Source organism: Bubalus kerabau, chromosome 3, assembly GCF_029407905.1.
Source record: "Bubalus kerabau isolate K-KA32 ecotype Philippines breed swamp buffalo chromosome 3, PCC_UOA_SB_1v2, whole genome shotgun sequence".
Lineage (NCBI taxonomy): Eukaryota > Metazoa > Chordata > Mammalia > Artiodactyla > Bovidae > Bubalus > Bubalus kerabau.
Window position 1 is genome coordinate 77,626,809 of NC_073626.1, and position 24,762 is coordinate 77,651,570.

Here is a 24,762-nt window from a genome sequence, read left to right on the forward strand (position 1 = left end):
CTCCCTGCATCAGAGTTCCTAAACAAATGTCTCTTACTTAAACCACATTTCTAACTATTCCATTTTTGGACTGGAGAGTATCGGATTATCAATTATGGAGCAGTCATATTTCTTTCACTTATTTTAAAAAGTTGACATTATATCAGCTTCTCCCATAATTATATTGGTTACAACACGAAAGCTAGGATCTCCATAAATCATAATTGGGAAATGCCTTGCAACTAAATTTTTCCATTTAAGACTGAACTCTGGCAAACTCTTTTGTTTGAAATGTATAGTGGTTAACAGAGTAACACTTTTAATAACATTAACAAGAAAGGCTGTATACAGGTGGCCACATAGGCATGCACACCCTTAATAGCTCCACTGTCATTTTTAGAAGAGAGATCATAGTTTCTACACAATTCTAATAACTTCTGCTGCTGCTAAGTCGCTTTAGTCGTGCCCGACTCTGTGCGACCCCATAGACGGCAGCCCACCAGGCTCTGCCGCCGTCCCTGGGATTCTCCAGGCAAGAACACTGGAGTGGGTTGCCATTGCCTTCTCCATTGTGTGAAAGTGAAAAGTAAAAGTGAAGTCACTCAGTCACATCCGACTCGTAGCGACCCCATGTACTGCAGCCTACCAAGCTCCTCCATCCATGGGATTTTCTAGGCAAGTGTACTGGAGTGGCTTTCCAGTAATAACTTCTAATTGTTTTTAAATGATAGAATAAATATTTTAACTTCTGTGACTTATAAAGATATACTTCAGTAAGATAAATTTAGTTTATAAAAAAATTTACACCCTTTAACACATTTTATTAATCTGACTTCAACATAAAGCAGTTGCTGCTAAGCTGCTGCTAAGTCACTTCAGTCGTGTCCGACTTTGTGTGACCCCATAGACGGCAGCCCACCAGGCTCCCCCGTCCCTGGGATTCTCCAGGCAAGAACACTGGAGCGGGTTGCCATTTCCTTCTCCAATGCACTGGAGTGGGGTGCCATTGCTTTCTCCGACAAACAAATCCGAGTTTGAATCCCAGCTCTACCATGAATGTTTTTGCCTTAGGCAAAGGACTTAATCTGTAGGTACCTCCATTTCTTCATCTGTAAAATGGATGCCTACTGGGCAGGGCTATTGAAGGGATTAAAGGTAATTACCAACTTATGGTAGATATTTTTATTACATTATAAAATAACATCCTTGGAGATTTAATAACACAAATCTTAAATATAGTGTCTGTATTTCTGTGCATTTCTGATTGTTTTTTCAAAACCAAAAAGTAGTACAGTCCAGGATTCAGGTGACAAGCCCAGATACACCCAAACAAAGGAGGAGGAATGCTGCTACTACCTTGAGACACCACTGAAGAGTAAAAAAGTATTTGCTTTAACTTTGGGTAAAGTCTACAACACTACTCAAATTGCAAACACAAGAACAGTGAATCTTACCAGCTCTGTACCAACTGAACTGATGGTGTCCTGAGAAGATTATCTGGAAGAAGACTTATTTCTTTCATTATATTTGCCAATCTCACAGGCAACTCTTGCCGTAGAAACATAAATGAGGTCTTTTCACAAGCATTCACAGATCCTGAAACCAAATACAGTGTGAACAGCAGTAAGTGGAAGCCATAAGGCAGAGAGAAACACCGAGTTATTTGGCAAGTGATATCATCACCATAATGACAAGGCAAGAAGAGGAGCAAGGGACAAGACAGTCCAGTCTCTAGGGCTGTGCGACATTCTGAACCACCTTCCAACCACACCGTAGAGCATCAGTGAGGTTATTTTCCTGTCTCCATTATTCACATCTCCCATCTTAGAACTAAGACAACCTAGGCAAGTCTGAGCAAGGCACCGTCTGATTAACGTAGGACCTGTATAAAGCCTATCCTATATAACCTGTTGCTATCATTTTAAAAACTTGTTTCCTAACTTTAGGTTTATAAGAAAAGCCTGTCTAAGAAGCAGTGGAAATTCTGACATGTTCATCAGACGATTCATTGAGTCCAGGTAGAACCACTATACTAATTGCCATAAGCAAAGAGTAAATGAAGAGTAGTCTTTCTGGCAAGAGAAAGCAACAGCTGCCAATGCCTGCTCTGCGATCATGTTCAAGCTTCTCCCCCAGTAGGTTCTATTTAATTGTCTGATTCCTGGAAAGCAATCTGCTCCTTCCTCCACTCCTACTCAAGATGCTAAACAGAACAGCTGTAGAATCGCGTTTGGCAAGCAGTTCCATTTAAAGTTAAACTAAAAAGTCATGTTATTTCAGTGATACATTTTAAACTCACTGATTTGCTCTTTTAGCAAGAGACAACCATAGCAAAAACGAGATTGTCAATAGGAATAATCGTATTAAAAGAAAACATTTTATTGTGGAAGTTTAATGGCATACTTGGGAAAGAGGTCAAATTCACCCTCTTAATAACACTACAGTCATTTTAAGGTAAAAAACAAAAACCAACAGCCTTGAACCAAACAAAATCGACACTGTAAACCACAAGTTTGAGATTAAGTGGCTAACTACGCTGCTATCTTTCAGGCCACTAGTGATCCGTTGGTGACCAAATCGCACTCACAATGCAGAAGATAACTCTTGTCTATTTGAAATTTTGACTTGACTAGTTTTCCCATTTCACCTTAGCGCCCTGCTATGAGAAGTCAAAGTTAAATGCCTGACTTTACAATTCCTCTGCATCTTTTCTAGAGAAAACCAGGAAGCACTCATTTGAGAAAGAGGAAAGTGGAGAGTCACTTCGGTAAACAAACCCCACAGCATACTGTACCCATGCACTTTACACGTGCTGCGGACTCTTGTTGACGAAATGAATTGTACTGTTGGTGGAAACTCTTAAGCCAGTGGCAAGGAAAACATTCTATGAAACACCGGGCCAGTCAGAACCTGCTTCCCCTATCAGCACGCCACTTTTATGTAATCATCATATGCAAAACTAAGCATTTATCAGCACTCTGCAGAATCTGAACGCGACTCCCGGAGGTGTCAGCACACTCGCCTCTCACTGGGGCTGGGCTCTTCAGAAAGGGCCTGGCTGCGAGCGCAGAGGTGCACACGTGCGCTGAAAAGAGGGTCGGGCCCCGGGATTGTTTTCAACAATACACGGGGAAAAGGCGCACACTCTCCCAGTTATCTCTCGGGGGCGCGGACGCCTGCACCTGAGCAGAGGGATCCGTCCGCGAGGGACGGAGGAGGAGCCCGAAGCGCCGGAGGAGAGACGTTGAGGAAGGGGGAGCGCCGGAGACGAAAGGGCACCCGCGCGGGCCGGGCCCGGCCGGGGTTAGCGGCCGCAGCTCCCGGCTAGGGTTGCGCAGGAAGGCCCAAAGCCCGGGCCCTACTCACCGAAGTCCAGGAACTGCTTCATGGAGAGCGGGGATGGCGAGAAGCGCGCGTAGAAGTCCACTTGGCCGGGAACGCCGCGTTCGGGCGCCGGGCCGGAGCCCGAGTCCGAGGTGAGGCTGCGACTGACGCTAGGGCCGGCGACGCGCAGCCCGGGGCCCGGGGCGGCCGAGGTGGCTACGCGAAGCAGCCGCGCTAGCCTCATGCCGAGCCGCGCCGGAGGAGCCGGAGCCCCGGGCGCCAGGTCGCAGCTCCGCCGCTCGGCCGGGTGGTACGTGAGGGACGTGGCGGCCTCGGGGGCCGGGAGCGGCTGTCACCGCCGCGGCCACCGCCCCCCTTGCCGGAGCCCGGCCCCCCGCGCCGCTGGGCGGGGCCCGGGGAGGAGAAGGAGGCGGGGATCGCGTGCGGACCGCCCCCGAGCCAAAGTCCCGCCCCCCGTGCCGCGGGGCGGGGCCCAGAGAGCGGGAGGACGGGGTTCGCGTGGAGGCCGGGCACCTACGAGCCTATCCTGGTGTGGCGCGCCCAGTCACAGCCCTTTGGAAACAAATCCCACTTTCCTGCTTCCTCAGGTCTTCTGTCCTCCGCCGAAAACCTCTAGCACAGGATCGACATCCGCTTCCAGGCACCACAGTGTCTTGCTTAGAGCGTGTTCCAGAAACGCTCCAAAAAACAAGCCCATATTTTACGGAGGAGCAAACTGAGACCCTCAAAATTTTCAGAGCAGACCCTTGCCAAACAGTGGTACATAAGTACACATGGTGAGCACTATCGACTCCCGTGCCAAGAGAAGAGAATTGGCGGCTCAACTTGAAGCTTTATCTACTGTCATTCTCGGCCTGGACAGCACTGTATATAAAGGCTCCCACAACTCCGACTGCCCTTCTCTTTAACTGTCTTAGCGTCACAGTTTGATTGCTCCAACCTTTGCAGTTTCCAAATAGTGAATATAAGACTAGAGAATTTCTAATTTCGATTTAATCTTTCAGAGCTGCGAAGGCTGTCTACAGTGAAAATCACCACTGTCCCTTCTCGCCACTGCTCCTTCTACATATATCTAATCCCAGTGGTTTGTTATGTCTTAGATGCCAACAAAATTACTTTTCCTTGGGTGTGTAGTTTAATTTAAAATATATATTTTATATATTATACAATTTTAAGGTTTTATATATATGTGTATGTATATACATAAATATTTACAGCAGTTATTGGTCTAGAAGAACAGTTCTCTTCTCCATATTCGGATCTTGGATTGTATAAAAATGTATGTGTAAAGAATGAGATGAATGTCTTTTTAGGGTGTATTAGTGTTACTAACAGAGAAGGCAATGGCAACCCACTCCAGTACTCTTGCCTGGAAAATTCCATGGGCGGAGGAGCCTGATAGGCTGCAGTCCATGGGGTCGCACAGAGTCGGCCACTACTGAGCGACTTCTCTTTCACTTTTCACTTTCATGCATTGGAGAAGGAAATGGCAACCCACTCCAGTACTCTTGCCTGGAAAATCCCATGGGCGGAGGAGCCTGGTAGGCTGCAGTCCATGGGGTCACTAAGAGTCGGACATGACTGAGCGACTTCTCTTTCACTTTTCACTTTCATGCATTGGAGAAGGAAATGGCAACCCACTCCAGGGTTCTTGCCTGGAGAATCCCAGGGACAGAGGAGCCTGGTGGGCTGTTGTCTATGGGGTCGCACAGAGTCGGACACAACTGAAATGACTTAGCGGCAGTAGCAGTGTTACTAAACTGCATTCATTTGCCCAGCATGCAGCACGCCACACTCTGAGATGCCAAGGTTTGCAGGGGAAAGGTTTATAAGTCATGAAGCAGCCAAGAAAGGAGAAGGAAGACCAAATTTTAAATTCACCTTCCCTAAGGGAAAGAGCTTGGGATATTTATGGGACAAAGAAGTTGGGTGACCTGAAGCCTGGGGAAAGGTGATTGGAGATAAGAAAAAGGTGAAGAAAATGGCAGGGTGGTATCATCTGAGGGTGGAGTGTTTGGCCTTCTGATGTCAAGAGGTTCTCCATCCAGCACTCCAGCAGGCCCAGCTGAATGGTTGGTGGTCTCAACTGATCTGAACTGGGCAAGACTAGCTCCATGTTCCTGAAAAACAACTTTTGAAACCATTACTATAGTGATCCACCCATCAGAGGTACTGCCTCTAGAGGCCAGCTAAAGGAGTCTTATGATTGTCTAAGCTACCTGACGAAGGGTGTGCAGTGTGCAGGAACAGTTAAGGCAAGTTTCATCAGTGAAGTTACTGATATTACTGATTAAGCAAAAGTTATAGTTTAAGGGATCAAACTGATGACTGCCCTCAGTTTCATTAGTCCCACAGGTTTTGCTTGAAGAAAAACACTGAGCACCTTTACAGGTGTAGGTAGTTGAGGGTTGGGGTAGAAGCAGCACTTAAACATATTTTCCAAAAGTGGTGCCTCTAAGAGTTCTTTCAGATATCTCTTAACCTGGTTGTTGTTACCATTTTGGTAAAAATTTCTTAGAGGAAGCAGTTTGAACATAAGACTATGAGATAGGTAGAGAAAGTTGGAGAAGACAATGGCACCCCACTCCAGTACTCTTGCCTGGAAAATCCCATGGACGGAGGAGCCTGGGAGGCTGCAGTCCATGGGGTCACTAAGAGTCGGACATGACTGAGTGACTTCACTTTCACTTTTCACTTTCATGCATTGGAGAAGGAAATGGCAGCCCACTCCAGTGTTCTTGCCTAGAGAATCCCAGGGACAGGGGAGCCTGGTGGGCTGCCGTCTATGGGGTCGCACAGAGTCGGACATGACTGAAGTGACTTAGCAGCAGCAGCAGAGAAAGTAATCAAATCATTTTTATATATTTGCTGTCCTACTAGCCATACTCTGTACCCTCCAAATGTGGCCTTCATCTATTCTATGAATATTTGTTGAACGCACATTATTTAAAGTCCACCATCGAATATTAGACAGCCTGCTCCGTAAAAGAAGGATTATGTTTGCTCTGAGTGACCCAGACAGCAGATGGAAGACTTGGGGATGGAAACTGTAGGGAGACAGATCTCAGCCACATGGAAAAACTTTGGTTACAGCCCTTTGTGAAATGGGCGACCTTAGAGGAGGAGGGGGTTCTTGTCAATGACAGAGACTAAAGGACAGCTTTTTAAGGAGGCTGGGGAGGGTGATTGCAAAGCCATGTGGTGCTATGAACACAGCCTGGATTCTGATGTCAGATCCTCTTTCATGTACTGGATATGTGACCTAGAGTGAATTACCTTTCTGAGCATCAGCCTCCTTCCCTAGAAAGGGGGGATACTGGCTGTCTCACTGGGTGTGACTATGAATAGATAGTGTAGCCATCTGTTAGCACAATGCCCAGGATATACTAAACACTCAGATTCCATCTTTTTTTAAAAAAAACCATTATTGCTGTTTTTTAAAAAATTATTTCCTTATTAAGGTTTAATCAGAACCGCTCACACACATTTTTCATGAAGCCAACTTTACCAAAGGTTTGGTAGAAGACAATTTACAACTGAACATTAGCCATCCTTAAAATAGTCAACTGTTCCGCAGCTCTCCTGCAGCCTCCAGTCATGTGGCCTTCCTCCTCCTCCCCTTCCTTCCAGATTACTCCCTGAGCTCTGAATTCTCCTCACACTATCATGCACAGTATAATCAGCTTCCTCAGCCTTGTTTTGCAACTCTGCTGCTTTCCACCTGAGCATGTTGAGGTGTCCAACTGAACATTAACTTGTGTGAAAGTGCAAAGGCCAGGCAGAAGCTTGGGGTTTATTGTGTCAAGGTTCGTTCACCCAGAAACCAATCCAAGTTTTATTTTCTCCAAAGATATTCACCAAACTTCCACCCAACTTATAGCAAATGAGTATATAAAAACAGATACAAAATTGCATCAGCTTTTCACTTCTTGGTCAAAGGCTGAGGATCCAGAAACTGGAGAGAATGTTAGATTGTTTTTTAGGTATCTGTTAACTTGATGGTTATTAAGACTATGGTAAAAATATTTTAGAGGAAGCGATATGAATGAGTAAGATATGAATGAAGTGATATTAATACATAAGATATGTATTCAAAGATACAAAGTGATCAAAGGGTGGTATATCTTTCATGAATTTTTACCATAGGGCTATATTATTTAACTATGTACATATAAAGTATAATTGTAATTTAAGGCTCTCTAAAAAATTCTTTATAGCAGACTTGGGCTGGATTCTCTAAATTCCCTGAGATTTTGTGATTATTGTCGGATTGATTTGACTGAAAATCATGTAGAAAGCAATAGAAAACAAGCTGAACTATGCCACCCTGTCTCCTTTATCCTGTGGCTTCATGGGGCTCAGCGGACAAGAGGAGAGAAAAGTGATTATTCATTCTCCTGCTCCTTCCTGCTGGGCCATGACTTGTGTCCCTTTTAAGTATGGCCACAGCTCCCGTCCTGCGCCCAGGGAGCCCTAGAGGTGGTACCAGTTTCCCTCTCCTGTTGATTGGGGTGCTTCACTATCTCCATCTCTGCTCTGCCCACACCTCTGTAAATAGTCCCTGAAAACACTCTTCAGTTTCCCCTTTGAGTGTGCTACCATTTCCTGCCCCAGACCCCTGACTGCTGCTTTACAAAGGTAACTTTCAAAAGAGATAAAATCATGACTTTCATGCAACTACAAAATGAACACATCTCTATCACAGTGTGTACTACTTTTAATATCTTAAGATTTTATCAATTATATCTCATTGAAGCTGAAAAAAATAAAATGAACACACTGAAATTTTAATTCATTAAATGAGAAACTCAGAGAAGATACTACAACCAGTTCAAAGGGGAAGGTAAAAAAAACATAGGATTACAGAAATGAATTTGTAAAGGGCTATAAAACTGGCTTTTCCCCTTAGGAGTCAGGAACCCTCCACCTCTAACTGATAGAACATATTTGCATGGATATAGGCAAGAATATAGGTTTTTCCAGTAATCATGTACAGGTGTGAGAGTTGAACCATAAAGAAGGCTGCTGCTGCTAAGTCATGTCAGTCGTGTCCGACTCTGTGTGACCCCATAGACGGCAGCCCACCAGGCTCCCCCGTCCCTGGGATTCTCAAGGCAAGAACACTGGAGTGGGTTGCCATTTCCTTCTCCAATGCATGAAAGTGAAAAGTGAAAGTGAAGTCGCTCAGTCGTGTCCGACTCTTAGCGATCCCATGGACTGTAGCCCACCAGGCTCCTCCATCCATGGGAGTTTCCAGGCAAAAGCACTGGAGTGGGTCGCCAGTGCCTTCTCCATAAAGAAGGCTGAGTGTCAAAATATTATTGCTTTTGAATTGTGGTGCTGGAGAAGACTCTTAAGAATCTCTTGGACAGCAGGGAAATCAAACCAGTCAATCCTAAAGGAAATCAACCTTGAATATTCATTGGAAGGACTGATGCTGAAGCTCCAATACTTTGGCCACCTGATGTGAAGAGTCAACTCATTGGAAAAGACCCTGATGCTGGGAAAGATTGAGGGCAAGAGGAGGAGGGGGTGACAGAGGATGAGATGGTTGGATAACATCACTGACTCAATGGACATGAGTTTGAGCAAACTCCGAGAGATAGTGGAGGACAGAGGAGCCTGGCGTGCTACAGTCCATGAGGTTGCAGCAAAGAGTCAGATACAGCTTAGCAACTGAATAAGGCAAGAATTACCTGCAATTTACCATTGTAAATAGCTCAAACACAGTGAATCAGAATCAGACACCCTAGAAACTTGTGCTCTGAACAGTGCATTGTATTCTACCTACATTTGCCTTTTGTGTTTAAAAAAGACCGTCGTTCAAGTAATTACCTGTGCCTTGACATGGAGGCCATCCTGCTTACCAGGACTTGTTTCAAGGAAAACCCTGTATTTATCTGGACGAGGTATTTGATAAGCTGCTGGAGTTGAGAGGGAGATCCCCAGGGACCGCTTTTAGAACAGACTTGCAGGAATCTAGAAGAGGAACCCACTTTGCAGAGCTTAGGGAGAGGGGAGGTGGTGATTGCAAAGGCTGTTTCAGAAAGAGGGAGCTTCCTGAACCCTCAGTAAAGTTCACTAAAAAAAAAAAAAAAATTGTTGAGACTGGGTCTTTTGTGCCTTTGTGCAAATTGGTAAAAAGGGTGAATTTTGCATAAGAATTGGGGCAATATTTGCACTTGAGGAGCCTAAGCAGTGGTTAGGTTGAAGGGGACTCTGAGGTCAAAAACCCCTAAGAATTTACAGACCTGGACAGTGTGAATTGTCCACTGTCCACTGTCTCTGGATCTGGACACGCTGGAATTTGCCATTTCAACTAATTCCGGGGGCAAGAAGTCTGCAGATGTCTGAATTATATATGCCATCAGCACAGTTCAAGTTGTTCTCTTTAAAATTTTGTTGGAGTGGGAAGTCCAAATTTCTAGTTTCACCATCAATTTCCCTTTATTTATTTAATTTCATTTCTTCTGAGTTTTCTAGGTACCTACTTCTGGGGTTCACTCATTCCGTAAATGTTTCCTTGAACATGCTGTGTGCTGGGCAGGCACGATTTTAGGTTAGCACTGAACAAGGCATCCAGGTTGCAGCTCTTACAGGGCGTCCATTCTAACGGCTAAAGACAGAATAAATGTATACGATTATTTCAGAGAGTGCTACAGGCTATAACAATAATAAAACAGACCACTCTGTGTGTGTGTGTGTGTGTGTGTGTGTGTGTGTGTGTGTGTGTGTTGCATGGAGGCTACTTTACAGAGGTCAGCAAAGGTCACTCTGAGATTAGGACCTTCAGAGGCCCTAAAATGAAAAAAGATGTGACTCCTCCCACCATGAGCCTCAAAAAACCCTATCCTCCCTACTGCAAGACACAAAGCCCCTAAGCTTGTTGGCCTTCATTCATTCATAACTCACCAAGAAAGTCTTTAGGTGGGACTTTGGATTATGATTGTTAAAGATTCCCTCAAAGCAGAGAGCTGACTGCAGTCATCGCCTCAAGTTGCCAATAACCACAGGCCATGCATAGCGTTAAGCCTGAAGTGCTTGTCTTTGGCTTCCTGGCCGCTGTCCAGTCCATCCAGCCGCCTCCACCACCGTCAGGAGACCAACTGAAAGTTTTCATGGAAAGGTCCTTCTCCATTTGTTCTGCCTGAGGGGGTGCCCCCACTGTCTGTCAGGAACCTGTAACTGAAATTGCGTAAAAAGCTCATGTCCTCTTCAGAGCAATGTGAGTTGCCATATTTCATTGATACCTTTTTGTTTGTTTCACATTTTAACACTTCATAAATCGTCAGGGTCCTCAATTCCTCTCAGTACAGGTATTGACACTGCTGATGTTTGATCATCAGAACTTGCAGACTGGGTATCCACTGTCTGGGAGAAAATCCTGAACAGTGGAGCACTCTCTTCAGAAATGCTGCATCACAATACTTTTGGGCAAGCATATTATTCTGAATTAAATGTTAATTTGAAAGATTCAAAATATAAAGAAAAAGTTCTTGGAGAATCTTAACCAATTTATTTCACTTACATTTTCCTATTATATGCACAAGGAATAAGATGATTAACAAACATCTAAAGGTATCTACAAGCTCTTAAGATAAAATTTTCAAAGAATAAGAAAACACGGTCATTGGCAATCTTGTAAAATTCTTACTAGAAGGACTGTTGGGAGATAATCCACTGTCTCTAATTCTACTGGTAATTGGGATTGTTGAGATCACCTGGGAAGGATGTTAGAGGCCAGAGAGAATCCCTCACAGCAGAAATATTTGAGATGACAATAGTACAAGCCAAGAAGAAAGCACTTTCAAAATTGAAGGGGCATTGGCTATCATTAAATATCCTCCAGCAGTCAAGTAAAATGAGAACTGAGAAGTATGCTTTAGACTTAATAGCCAAAAGGTGGGTCGTGGTTTTGGAACAAGGGGCTTCATGAGCACAGTGGTGAGGAAGTAGAGATGACAAATGTGAATAAACACAGTTGTTGGAAAGGACGACGGTGGAGCTGGTTTATTTATAGGTTTTACAGTGGGAAAGTCTTGAGTATGTCTAAATGCTGGGGGTGAAGAACTTACGAGGCAAGCTGGATATAAAGAAGAGGGAGAGGTTAAGTGCCCGAATAGGGTCCTGGAGGACTGGCAGAGTTCTCCTCCCACAGATGGGAGGAAGGACATTCCTCTGACCGGGATGTGTTGTCAGTGTGTTAAAGAAATGTGTGCAATTGATGTGGGCAGACCTGGGCCGGAATCAAGGCTCCATCACTTTCTAGATGCGTCACCTCGGCTAAGTTGCTCACTCTTACTGATGATCTTACTGAGCACTTTCTATGGGATAGGCACTAACCAACGAAATGGTTACTTTTATAGACAATGCTGAAGCTGTTAGCCTAATGAAGAGAACATGTGTTAAATTAGGGCTCAAATCTAGGCAGGAAATTGAGAAAATTCTTCTGTAATAATTTGCATATTTGTGTGTGTGAAGTAGGAGGTAAAGTATGCTTGAAATTAAAGGAAAAGATGGGAGAAATTCATTGGATAAACCATCTAAGGAAAGGAAATCTGAATAACCACATGTCTTTTGATAATCCTTCTAGAGATGTGTTAGGGTTAATGGATTTTACTTATTCAAACAATGACAGACTTTATCTTCTTGGGCTCCAAAAATCACTGCAGACGGTGACTGCAGCCATGAAATTAGGAGATGCTTGCTCCTTGGAAGAAAAGCTATAACAAACCTAGACAGTGTATTAAAAAGCAGAGTCATCTCTTTGCCGACAAAAGTCCATATAATCAAAGTGATGGTTTTTCCAGTAGTTATGTACAGATATGAGAACTGGACTGTAAAGAAGGCTGAATTGATGCTTTCAAGGTGTAGTGCTGGAGAAGACTCTTGAGAGTCTCTTGGACAGCAAGGACATCAAACCAGTCACTCCTAAAGGAAATCAACTGTGAATATTCATTGGAAGGATCAGTGCTGAAGCTCAAGCTCCAATACTTTGGCCACCTGATGCAAAGAGCCGACTCTCTGAAAAAGACCCTGAGGCTGGGAAAGATTGAAGGCAAAAGGATAAGGGGTCAGCACAGGATGAGATAGTTAGAGAGCATCACTGATTCAATGGACATGAGTTTGAGCAAGCTCCGGGAGATGGTGAAGGACAGGGAAACCTGGCTTGCTGCAGTCCTTAGGGTCACAAGGAGTTGGACATGACTAAGTGACTGAAGAATAACAAAACGGGACTCTTTTTTTTTGTAAGTTGGCTAAGGCTATTTTTGGTTTATTTTTTTAATCAATTTATTTTAATTGGAGGCTGATTACAATATTGTGGTGGCTTTTGCCATACATTGACATGAATCAGCCATGGGGGTATGTGTCCCCCATCCTGAAACCCCCTCCTACTTCCCCCCACCCCATCCCATCCCTCTGGGTTGTCCCAGTGCACCGGCCCTGAGCGCCCTGTCTCATGCATTGAACCAGGACTGGCAATCTGTTTCACATATGGTAATATACATATTTCAATGCTATTCTCTCCAATCATCCCATCCTTGCCTTCTCTCAGAGTCCAAAAGTCTCTTCTTTACATCTGTGTCTCTTTTGCTGTCTCGCATATAGGGTCATCATTACCATCTTCTAAATTCCATATATATGCGTTAATATACTGTATTGGTGTTTTTCTTTCCGACTTACTTCACTCTCTATAATAGGCTCCAGTTTCATCCACCTCATTAGAACTGATTCAAATGCATTCTTTTTAATATCTTCTTAATAGCTGAGTAATATTCCATTGTGTATATGTACCACAGCTTTCTTATCCATTCATCTGCCAGTGGACATCTAGGTTGCTTCCATGTCCTGGCTATTGTAAACAGTGCTGTGATGAACATTGGGGTACGTGTCTCAGTTCTGGTTCCCTCGGTGCGTATGCCCAGCAGTGGGATTGCTGGGTCGCATGGCAGTTCTATTTCCAGTTTTTAAAGGAATCTCCACACTGTTCTCCATAGCGGCTGTACTAGTTTGCATTCCCACCAACAGTGTAAAGAGGGTTCCCTTTTCTCCACACCCTCTCCAGCATTTATTGTTTGTAGACTTTCTGATAGCAGCCATTCTGACCAGCATGAGATGGCACCTCATTGTGGTTTTGATTTGCATTTCTCTGATAATGAGTGATGTTGAGCATCTTTTCATGTGTTTGTTAGCCATCTGTATGTCTTCTTTGGAGAAATGTCTGTCTAGTTCTTTGGCCCATTTTTTGATTGGGTTGTTTATTTTTCTGGAATTGAGCTGCATGAGCTGCTTGTATGTTTTTGAGATTAATTCTTTGTCAGTTGCTTCATTTGCTATTATTTTCTCCCATTCTGAAGGCTGTCTTTTCACCTTGCTTATAGTTTCCTTTGTCGTGCAAAAGCTTTTAAGTTTAATTAGGTCCCACTCTGGGAGGTTGGTCATAGAGGATCCTGCTGTGATTTATGTCAGAGAGTGTTTTGCCTATGTTTTCCTCTAGGAGTTTTATAGTTTCTGGTCTTTTTTTTTTTTTTTTTTTTTTAAACTTTACAAAATTGTATTAGTTTTGCCAAATATCAAAATGAATCTGCCACAAGTTTCTGGTCTTATATTTAGATCTTTAATCCATTTTGAGTTTATTTTTGTGTATGGCATTAGAAAGTGTTCTAGTTTCATTCTTTTACAAGTGGTTGACCGGTTTTCCCAGCACCACTTGTTAAAGAGATCGTCTTTTCTCCATTGTATATTTTTGCCTCCTTTGTCAAAGACAAGGTGTCCATAGGTGCATGGATTTATCTCTGGGCTTTCTGTTTTGTTCCATTGGTCTATATTTCTGTTTTTGTGCCAGTACCATACTGTCTTGATGACTGTAGCTTTGTAGTATAGTCTGAAGTCAGGCAGGTTGATTGCTCCAGTTCTAGTCTTCTGTCTCAAGATTGCTTTGGCTCTTTGAGGTTTTTTGCATTTCCATACAAATTGTGAAATTATTTCTTCGAGTTCTCCGAAAAATACTATTGGTAGCTTGATAGGGATTGCATTGAATCTATAGGTTGCTTTGGGTAGTATACTCAGTTTCACTATGTTGATTCTTCCAATCCATGAACATGGTATATTTCTCCATCTATTTGTGTCATCTTTGATTTCTTTCATCATTGTTTTATAGTTTTCTACATATAGGTCTTTTTTTTCTTTAGGTAGATTTATTCCTACATTTTCATCACAATTTTATTTTTTATTTTATTCTTTTCATCACAATGGTAAATGGGATTGTTTCCTTAATTTCTCTGTTTTCTCATTGTTAGTGTATAGGAATGCAAGGGATTTCTGTGTATTAATTTTATATCCTGCAACTTTACATATTCATTGATTGGCTCTAGTAATTTTCTGGTGGTGTCTTTAGGGTTTTCTATGTAGAGGATCATGTCATCTGCAAACAGTGCGAGTTCTACTTCTTCTTTTCCAATCTGGATTCCTTTTATTTATTTTTCTTCTCTGATTGCTATGGCTAAAACTTCCAAAACTGTGTTGAATAGTAGTGGTGAGAGTGGGCACCCTTGTCTTGTTCCTGGCTTTAGGGGAAATGCTTTCAATTTTTCACCATTGAGGGTAATGTTTGCTGTGGGTTTATCATATATGGCTTTTATTATGTTGAGGTATGTTCCTTCTATGCCTCAAAGCAGTACTCTTGCCAACTCAAGTACAGAAAACCCAGTTCAAACTTCCTTAAGTAAAAGACCATTGTTTTCTGAAGTCACTGAAAAACTTTTCAAGTTGTAAACCCAAAACATCAGTGTGTCCTGCTCTCCTCTCCCTCTTCCTTCCTCCCCATGTTTCAGCTCTGCTTTTCTTTGTGTTGGGGCTTCTTGTGACACTTTATAAACTTCACAAAGCTGACTCCTTTCCTATTTCAGAAATGGACAGAATAGCAGCAGGCTTTAGTTTCCAATGGGAAAAATCTCTAATGAGCACCTCTCATTGCTTCAGAAAAACACTAGGGGATTGTCCCTGATTTGCCAGGCAGGGGCCATGTTTCCAGCCCGGGAAAATAGGAGTAGGTGTGGAGAGGTGGTACACACACACCTAACATCAGGGACTGAATTAGAAGAAAGGATCCCCAAGGAAACAGCAGTTTCTTTCACCTGAAAAAGGGATGGTTGGAGGTAAAAATAACACATTATTTCCATGTTCTATAGACTGGTAGCATGTTTTCCTATTAATCACTAATATTTAATGAAGACAGTCCATGAAATATGACATTCTCTCCCAGAATAATGATTCTTCACATTTTTGTGTTTTTATTCCCTTCATTTCCTGATTAAGTCAGATCATGTACATATCCATTTCCACTCTCTTTTAGAGGAGATTTAGAAAAAAGAACAGTCTTATGGACTCTGTGGGAGAGGGAGAGGGTGGGAAGATTTGGGAGAATGGCATTGAAACATGTAAATATCATGTATGAAATGAGTTGCCAGTCCAGGTTCGATGCACGATACTGGATGCTTGGGGCTGGTGCACTGGGACGACCCAGAGGGATGGAATGGGGAGGGAGGAGGGAGGAGGGTTCAGGATGGGGAACACATGTATACCTGTGGCGGATTCATTTTGATATTTGGCAAATCTAATACAGTTATGTAAAGTTTAAAAATAAAATAAAATTTAAAAAAAAAAAAAAAAAGAAAAAAGAAACAGGTGCTCACTTCGGCAGCACATATAATAAAATTGGAACAATACAGAGAAGATTAGCATGGCCCCTGCACAAGAATGACACGCAAATTTATAAAGTGTTCCATATTTTTATGGAAGCAACCTAGATGTCCATCAGCAGACGAATGGATAAGAAAGCTGTGGTACATATACACAGTGGAATGTTACTCAGCTTTTAAAAAGAATATATTTGAATCAGTTCTAATGAGGTGGATGAAACTGGAGCCTATTATACAGAGTGAAGTAAGTCATAAAGAAAAACACCAATACAGTATATTAACACATATATATATGGAATTTAGAAAGATGGAAACAATGACCCTATATGCGAGACAGCAAAAGAGGCACAGATGTAATGAACAGACTTTTGGACTCTGTGGGAGAAGGCAAGGGTAGGATGATTTGAGAGAATAGCATTGAAACATGTATATTACCATATGTGAAATAGATTGCCAGTCCAGGTTCAATGCATGAGACAGGGCATTCAGGACCAGTTGCACTGGGATGACCCTGAGGGATGGGATGGGAAAGAGGAAGATAGGAGCAGGGTTCAGAATGGGGGACACATGTACCCCCATGGCTGATTCATGTCAATGTATGGCAAAAAACACTACAATATTGTAAAGTAATTAGCCTCCAATTAAAATAAATTAATTAATTAAAAAAGAAAAAAGAAACAAGATTCACCCTAACATAACATATATTTAATATCTTGGAGAATCAAGTTGATGTCAAAAGCAGTAAAAATATTCTAAATCCAGCATTAGCTAGAAGGCAGTTACATCCCATGCATTTTCTCTTTTAATTTCCTAGATCTTTTAACATTTTCTTTGGGTGAGTGGCCATATCAGTTGGGGTTCAGGGCGTAAAGTAAAAACCACTCTAGGTATTACTGCCATGAAGGGATTTAATTCAGGAAATTACATGTATACAACACAGACTAAAGTAGGCTCTAGACAGGGCCTCTGGGGATAGTATCTAGAACAATGACTCATCTAGGGGTTTCTGGAAATTTAGGTGACGAAAAATACTTGTAGCTACAATCCATAGTCAAAAACAGGGAATGAGACCACCACCAGTTAACCCTTTCTAATACTCAGAAAGCTAGAAGACCCTCAACACTGAACCTTAGGTCTCCACAACCATGCTTGCTAGTAGAAACACTCACTGCGTCCACCTTGCAGATCGCAAATGAAGGCACATAATTCACAGAATCCAGTTCATGTGCAAAGCCCCTAGCTGCAAGGGGACTCTGGAAGAGAATTTTTAGCTTTCCAGCCCTTCTAATAAAAGGGTGGCTTTTAGAAGTTAGCAAGCCAATCCACAGATATCTATCTCAGTGGGCTTAGGCAGTATTCATTTGTTTCCTAGGAGGAGTAGCTGGGTTTTTTGCGGTGGCAACAGGCAAAGGGAAACTGAAGAATTGTTGCTGCTTAAGAAAGAAGTTGTCAGATTGCCGAAGTTTAACTCTTAAGAGTTTGGCTGACTCTTACTGCAGTCTTTCTGTTTTGTTACTGATTTAGAGAAGTCACTGTAACCAGACCAACATATCGTTGCTTCTGTGGGTCAGCTACTAGAACTGGCAGATTATTCCCCATTCAGTTGTAAATGGGATTTTGCTTCTAGCAGGTCTTAAAGGCATGGCCCATAGAGTAGCCTAAAAGGAATGTTATCTATCCTGTCATCCTCACATATAACAAAGACTAAAATGTGCCCTGATTGTTCTTTATACGCAAGTTTGAGGATGTTAGGGATTGGAAGTTGTTAAAGGTGAGTAGACGGGTGTCTCCTTTCTAAAAGCCTAGGTTATAATCCTTCCATATACTGTTTTACAGATGCAGAAATTAAACCAGTAGGGGTAAACAGAAAGTGGCAGATAAGTGACTTGAACCTTGAATGAAGATCGATTCCACAGACTCTTGCTACCCAATGTATAATCTGTGGACTGCAGTGTCTGGAGCTCAATAGAAAAGTTGACTCTCAGGCTCTTTCCCAAGCTCTCTGAAGCAGCACCTGAAGCTTAATGTCTGCAGGTGATTCTCAGGCATGTTAAAGTGTGAGGAGGATGGCTTTTAACCACTTTGTTGATTTAAGACTTCCTAACAAAGTGGCAAAGAATATAATCAATCTGATTTCGGTGTTGACCATCTGGTGATGTCCATGTGTAGCGTCTTCTCTTATGTTGTTGGAAGAGGGTGTTTGCTATGACCAGTGCATTTTCTTGGCAAAACTCTATTAGTCTTTGCCCTGCTTCATTCCGTATTCCAAGGCCAAATTTGCCTGTTACTCCAGGTGTTTCTTGACTTCCTACTTTTGCATTCCAGTCCCCTATAATGAAAAGGACATATTTTTGGGGTGTTAGTTCTAAAAGGTCTAGTAGGTCTTCATAGAACGGTTCAACTTCAGCTTCTTCAGCGTTACTGGTTGGGGTATAGACTTGGATTACTGTGATATTGAATGGTATGCCTTGGAAAAGAACAGAGATCATTCTGTCGTTTTTGAGATTGCATCCAAGTACTGTATTTTGGACTCTTTTGTTGACCATGATGGCCACTCCATTTCTTCTGAGGGATTCCTGCCCGCAGTAGTAGATATAATGGTCATCTGAGTTAAATTCACCCATTCCAGTCCATTTCAGTCCGCTGATTCCTAGAATGTCAACATTCACTCTTGCCATCTCTTGTTTGACCACTTCCAATGTGCCCTGATTCATGGACCTGACATTCCAGGTTCCTATGCAATATTGCTCTTTACAGCATCAGACCTTGCTTCTATCACCAGTCACATCCACAGCTGGGTATTGTTTTTGCTTTGGCTCCATCTCTTCATTCTTTCTGGAGTTATTTCTCCACTGATCTCCAGTAGCATATTGGGCATCTACTGATCTGGGGAGTTCCTCTTTCAGTATCCTATCATTTTGCCTTTTCATACTGTTCATGGGGTTCTCAAGGCAAGAATACTGAAGTGGTTTGCCATTCCCTTCTCCAGCGGACCACATTCTGTCAGACGTCTCCACCATGATGCACCCATGTTGGGTATGACCTAAATCAAATCCCTTATGATTACACAGTGGAAGTGAGAAATAGATTTAAGGGCCTAGATCTGATAGATAGAGTGCCTGATGAACTATGGAATGAGGTTCGTGACATTGTACAGGAGACAGGGATCAAGACCATTCCCATGGAAAAGAAATGCAAAAAAGCAAAATGGCTGTCTGGGGAGGCCTTACAAATCGCTGTGAAAAGAAGAGAAGTGAAAAGCAAAGGAGAAAAGGAAAGATATAAGCATCTGAATGCAGAGTTCCAAAGAATAGCAAGAAGAGATAAGAAAGCCTTCTTCAGAGATCAATGCAAAGAAATAGAGGAAAACAACAAAATGGGAAAGACAAGAGATCTCTTCAGGAAAATTAGAGATACCAAAGGAACATTTCATGCAAAGATGGGCTCGATAAAGGACAGAAATGGTATGGACCTAACAGAAGCAGAAGGTATCAAGAAGAGGTGGCAAGAATACACAGAACTGTACAAAGATCTTCACGACCCAGATAATCACGATGGGGTGATCACTGACCTAGAGCCAGACATCCTGGAATGTGAAGTCAAGTGGGCCTTAGAAAGCATCACTACGAACAAAGCTAGTGGAGCTGATGGAATTCCAGTTGAGCTATTCCAAATCCTGAAAGATGATGCTGTGAAAGTGCTGCACTCAATATGCCAGCACATTTGGAAAACTCAGCAGTGGCCACAGGACTGGAAAAGGTCAGTTTTCATTCCAATCCCAAAGAAAGGCAATGCCAAAGAATGCTCAAACTGCCACACAATTGCACTCATTTCACATGCTAGTAAAGTAATGCTCAAAATTCTCCAAGCCAGGCTTCAGCAATATGTGAACCGTGAACTTCCTGATGTTCAAGCTGGTTTTAGAAAAGGCAGAGGAACCAGAGATCAAATTGCCAACATCCGCTGGATCATGGAAAAAGCAAGAGTTCCAGAACAACATCTATTTCTGCTTTATTGACTATGCCAAAGCCTTTGACTGTGTGGATCACAATAAACTGTGGAAAATTCTGAAAGAGATGGGAATACCAGACCACCTGATCTGCCTCTTGAGAAATCTGTATGCAGGTCAGGAAGCAAGAGTTAGAACTGGACATGGAACAACAGACTGTTTCCAAATAGGAAAAGGAGTACGTCAAGGCTGTATATTGTCACCCTGCTTATTTAACTTCTATGCAGAGTACATCATGAGAAACGCTGGACTGGAAGAAACACAAGCTGGAATCAAGATTGCCGGGAGAAATAGCAATAACCTCAGATATGCAGATGACACCACCCTTATGGCAGAAAGTGAAGAGGAACTCAAAAGCCTCTTGATGAAAGTGAAAGTGGAGAGTGAAAAAGTTGGCTTAAAGCTCAACATTCAGAAAACGAAGATCATGGTATCTGGTCTCATCACTTCATGGGAAATAGATGGGGAAACAGTGGAAACAGTGTCAGAGTTTATATTTTGGGGCTCCAAAATCACTGCAGATGGTGACTGCAGCCATGAAATTAAAAGATGCTTACTCCTTGGAAGGAAAGTTATGTCCAACCTAGATAGCATATTCAAAAGCAGAGACATCACTTTGCCAACAAAGGTCCATCTAGTCAAGGCTATGGTTTTTCCTGTGGTCGTATATGGATGTGAGAGTTGGACTGTGAAGAAAGCTGAGTGCCCAAGAATTGATGCTTTTGAACTGTGGTGTTGGAGAAGACTCTTGAGAGTCCCTTGGACTGCAAGGAGATCCAACCAGTCCATTCTGAAGGAGATCAGCCCTGGGATTTCTTTGGAAGGAATGATGCTAAAGCTGAAACTCCACTACTGTGGCCACCTCATGCGAAGAGTTGACTCATTGGAAAAGACTCTGATGCTGGGAGGGATTGGGGCAGGAGGAGAAGGGGACAATAGAGGATGAGATGGCTGGATGGCATCACTGACTCGATGGACTGAGTCTGGGTGAACTCCGGGAGTTGGTGATGGACAGGGAGGCCTGGCGAGCTGCGATTCATGGGGTCACAAAGACTCGGACACAACTGAGCGACTGAACTCAGCTGAACTGAACCAAGTGGCTGGAGAAGGAAATGGCAACCCACTCCAGTGTTCTTGCTTGGAGAATCCCATGGACGGAGAAGCCTGGTAGGCTGCAGTCCATGAGGTCGCTAAGAGTCAGACACGACTGAGCGACTTCACTTTCACTTTCATGCATTGGAGAAGGAAATGGCAACCCACTCCGGTGTTCTTGCCTGGAGAATCCCAGGGATGGGGGAGCCTGGTGGGAGACCGTCTATGGGGTCACACAGAGTCGGACACGACTGAAGCGAGTTAGCAGCAGCAGCAGCAGCAACAAAGTGGCTGTGGCTGTAAGCGCCCTAGAACTTGAGTTCCATCAGCAATTTGATGACACCTTGGAATCAAACAGACGCCCAGTCTTTCTAGGGAAAGGTTCCCCTTTTATGGACTTTAGAGTCTTTCAGTCAGTGCACTGTGACACGTGGAAAGAAGAAAAGGGAGTTTTTCAACTGTTCTTCCACTGACAAATCTGGTCTAATATATGTGATGTAACTCGAGCATGAATGGGCCTATGAGCACTTCCTCTTCTGCACAGCAGTAAAGGTACGTAAGCAACAAAACTAGAACATGCCTTTCCACTGCAGGAAACGAAACAATCTATCGTGTGGGTGGAGGACTGAGGAATGGTTCAAAAAAGAATCCTCTCTTTTTACACTCTTCCATTTCTGGGGGAAAAAAAAGTCAATGAGTCAGTACATAGTAATTTCAAGATACCTACATATGGACTTTGTGTGCATGCCCCAAGCCTGCATTATGGTCATTGTATTAAGGGTTTGAAACAGTTTGACATAAGTCAGTCTTGTACAAAATGACCTATGTTGATGAGCAGTTTAAACGTACGAGTTAGGCTCACAGCATTTTTTAGTGAAGCTTACTTGCACTTGCAGACTGTAGCTATAGCAGGTGAACCCAGGGGTATGAAAACCTAGATGAGGAGACAGGTCAGCAACAGTTAAACTCTATTTCCCCATCTGTGAAATGAGAAAGTAGAACTAGATTTCCATGTTTCCTTCCTATTTTAACATTTTATGGTTCTACATAACAAGTGTAATTATTAAACTAACATTTAGTGAACATTTTCTGATCCTCTCATTATTCCTTTTAAGAACTCATGAGATCGGTACTAATATCAATCTTACTTTACAAATAGAGAAACTGGGGCACAGATGTGTCAGTCACTGGTGGGGGTTATATTATAAGAGGGGAAGCTGTTTCACACCCTGGCAGTCTGACTGCAGCCTCACTCTTACACATCCTATTCATTGCCTCCTACTTTATGGCAAGTATGTCTCTAACTTCCAAGCTCTTGTTACTGGTGCGCTGGAAACCTCACATGCAGCAATAAGGCATTTACACACAGAGGGCAGAGCCCTTGCCATAAATATTGAAGAAGCCATCCAGTGCTTTAGAAGCAGCTCTCAACCTTAGCTATACATTAAGCGTCACCAGGGAAGCCTCAATAGCACGGATGCCTGGATTCTACACTGAAGAGTTTCTGATGGAGTCAGTCTGACATGAATTCTCGGCACTGGGTTTTGTTGTTGTTGTTTTTTAATGTTTTTTAGGAATTCAAATAGGCAGCCCAGATTGAGAGTAGACTACTCCCAACTTTATAGGAATGGGGTTGGTTCTAGAGGCAAGTTCTGCCCATGTAGGACCAGGTACTAACCTGATGTGTCAACCATTGATACCCTGACACAAGATTTTTAATTCTGCTAGTTATGTAATGGAGAAGGAAATGGCAACCCACTCCAGTATTGTTGCCTGGAAAATCCCATGACAGAGAAGCCTGGTGGGCTACAGTCCATGGAGTTGCCGAGTCAGATGACTGACTGACTGAGCACATTTATGTAAAGTAGATGACCTGTTTGTCAGTACCATCTGTTGTTTTGGATAAACTTCCTGTAAAAGGGCAGAGCCAGTGTCTTATTTGTATGTGTGTCCCCAGAGCCTGGTAACATCCCTATAAGTTTTATTTCCAACTGGGAAGGAAATAATGAAACCACATCTAACCATCTCCATATAACAAGATCTTGACAGCTCACTCACTCAAATCTGCTGGTTACTGTTGAACTGAATACTTATCTGCTAGGCTTTGAGATAGGGAAAGCAGCATACTCTCTTCCTAGAGTTTGAGATTTCTTGGGGATGTTCTGGAAGGACAGTGTGTCAATAGCGTCTGAGAAGTTTTACCTGACCCCTGCTAACATGGATATGTCTCTGCCCACTTCCATGACCCCAGCACAAGCAGCCTGACAAAGAGATGCTCCAGGGTCAGGGCATTTAAGCTTAGCTGACTACTATGAAAGTCACATTTCTCCTTCACTCCAGTGTAGTCATCAGCCATCACCCGGTTAGCTTTTCCCTTTGTGGTCCACTTTGAACTGTGTTAGACCCATTTTCTCGCCCTGACTTGTTTTCGAGTTCACTTACCTGTCCAGGATTTAACCAGGAATCCCTTTGTAACATTTCCCTCCTAAATGGGTCTGTTGGTAACACTTCTGCAGACCTGGCCTCAGCCACTGGCTCACAGCACTCTCAGAGAGCTGGGCCAGAGAAGGCAAAACCTATTTTTAAGAGAAAGAAAAGTTACTTGCCACTTGACCACAATCAGAACAAGTGGTGGAACAGATGCCCCCTGGCTTCACTGCAGTAGCCACTCTTGAAATCATCCTGAAGTTCATTTTCTCTCCTTGAGGCTCAGTGTAAGAGGTTGGACCACAGAAGTCCAAAGGACAGACCACTCATCCTTTGAGCTCGAGGAACTGCCTTTAATCATTTACTTCGGCTTCAAGCTCATCAAATAACCCTTCCACGTTCCTGTTTTCTTAGCCCTGGAAATGTATTTATGTGGAAGCCAGTCACCTACAACATTTTACCATTTTTCTCCTTTAAAACACAATAGCCCATCAGTCCCAGCCTGTTTTCCCACAATGTCCTCATTGTACTAGGGCTAAGTTTCTTACTAAGATGTTTTCATCCAGGGTAGAAGGCTCGAGCTTATCCTTACTTTCCTGGTCCAGACAATGTAAGGCATTTCCCACCAACATCTACCCCACATTCTAGAATATTCTCAACCACAGGGGCATGACATAAGCCATAACTCTGCATGATATGCTGCGAGGTTGTAGCAAGTAATCTGCAACCAACAATTACGTGTCAGTGTTCACAGACAGGTCCAAGGGTCCCCTGTATGAATACGCTATCACACTCTGAGGCATCTCTGTTTTTTGTGAGGAAGAGAAGCAGAGTCCCAGGAGTCCCATGAAGCACTACCATGACCTCTGCCAAGGGCATTTATGCCACAGCCCTAGCGAAACCAGTTACTGATGCTCCTAACCACTGACTACACATCACTGCAGTGACTTACACTGGGTATACCCATGGGACTGTGGTTAATCGAGTCCCAGCCACTGGCCTGTCTAAAAAGTACCTATCACTCATTTCTTTAGATGGTTAACATCACCGGTCTGACCTTCAAAGAAGCAACAAGGCTAAGACATAACGTGTAATACCAAGTACAATGGAAAACTATTCCCTAATAGACTGGACATTTTATGATGGAAAATTTATTCAGGCCAGGGCATGCTATATTGTCTGCACACTATATACATGCCTTCCATTTAT

The 24,762-nt window shown here is 43.0% G+C and overlaps 1 protein-coding gene and 1 non-coding gene across 3 annotated transcripts in view; one reads left to right on the plus strand and one right to left on the minus strand.

Moving 5' to 3' along the window:
* PDK1 (pyruvate dehydrogenase kinase 1) overlaps positions 1 to 3,696 on the minus strand; it is a 50,127-nt gene extending 46,431 nt beyond the window's left edge. For both annotated transcript variants that reach the window (XM_055572221.1, XM_055572220.1), the window contains exons 1-2: positions 3,346 to 3,696; positions 1,434 to 1,575 (exon numbers count right to left, since the gene is read on the minus strand). In XM_055572221.1, the coding sequence (XP_055428196.1) occupies positions 1,434 to 1,575; positions 3,346 to 3,547 (344 nt within the window). In that variant the 5' untranslated portion in view covers positions 3,548 to 3,696. The remainder of the gene's footprint in view (positions 1 to 1,433; positions 1,576 to 3,345) is intronic.
* A 12,315-nt stretch (positions 3,697 to 16,011) lies between these two features.
* LOC129648154 (U6 spliceosomal RNA) lies at positions 16,012 to 16,118 on the plus strand. Its single transcript, XR_008712736.1, has one exon. It is a non-coding gene; the product is annotated as a U6 spliceosomal RNA (small nuclear RNA).
* Positions 16,119 to 24,762: the final 8,644 nt, after the last annotated feature.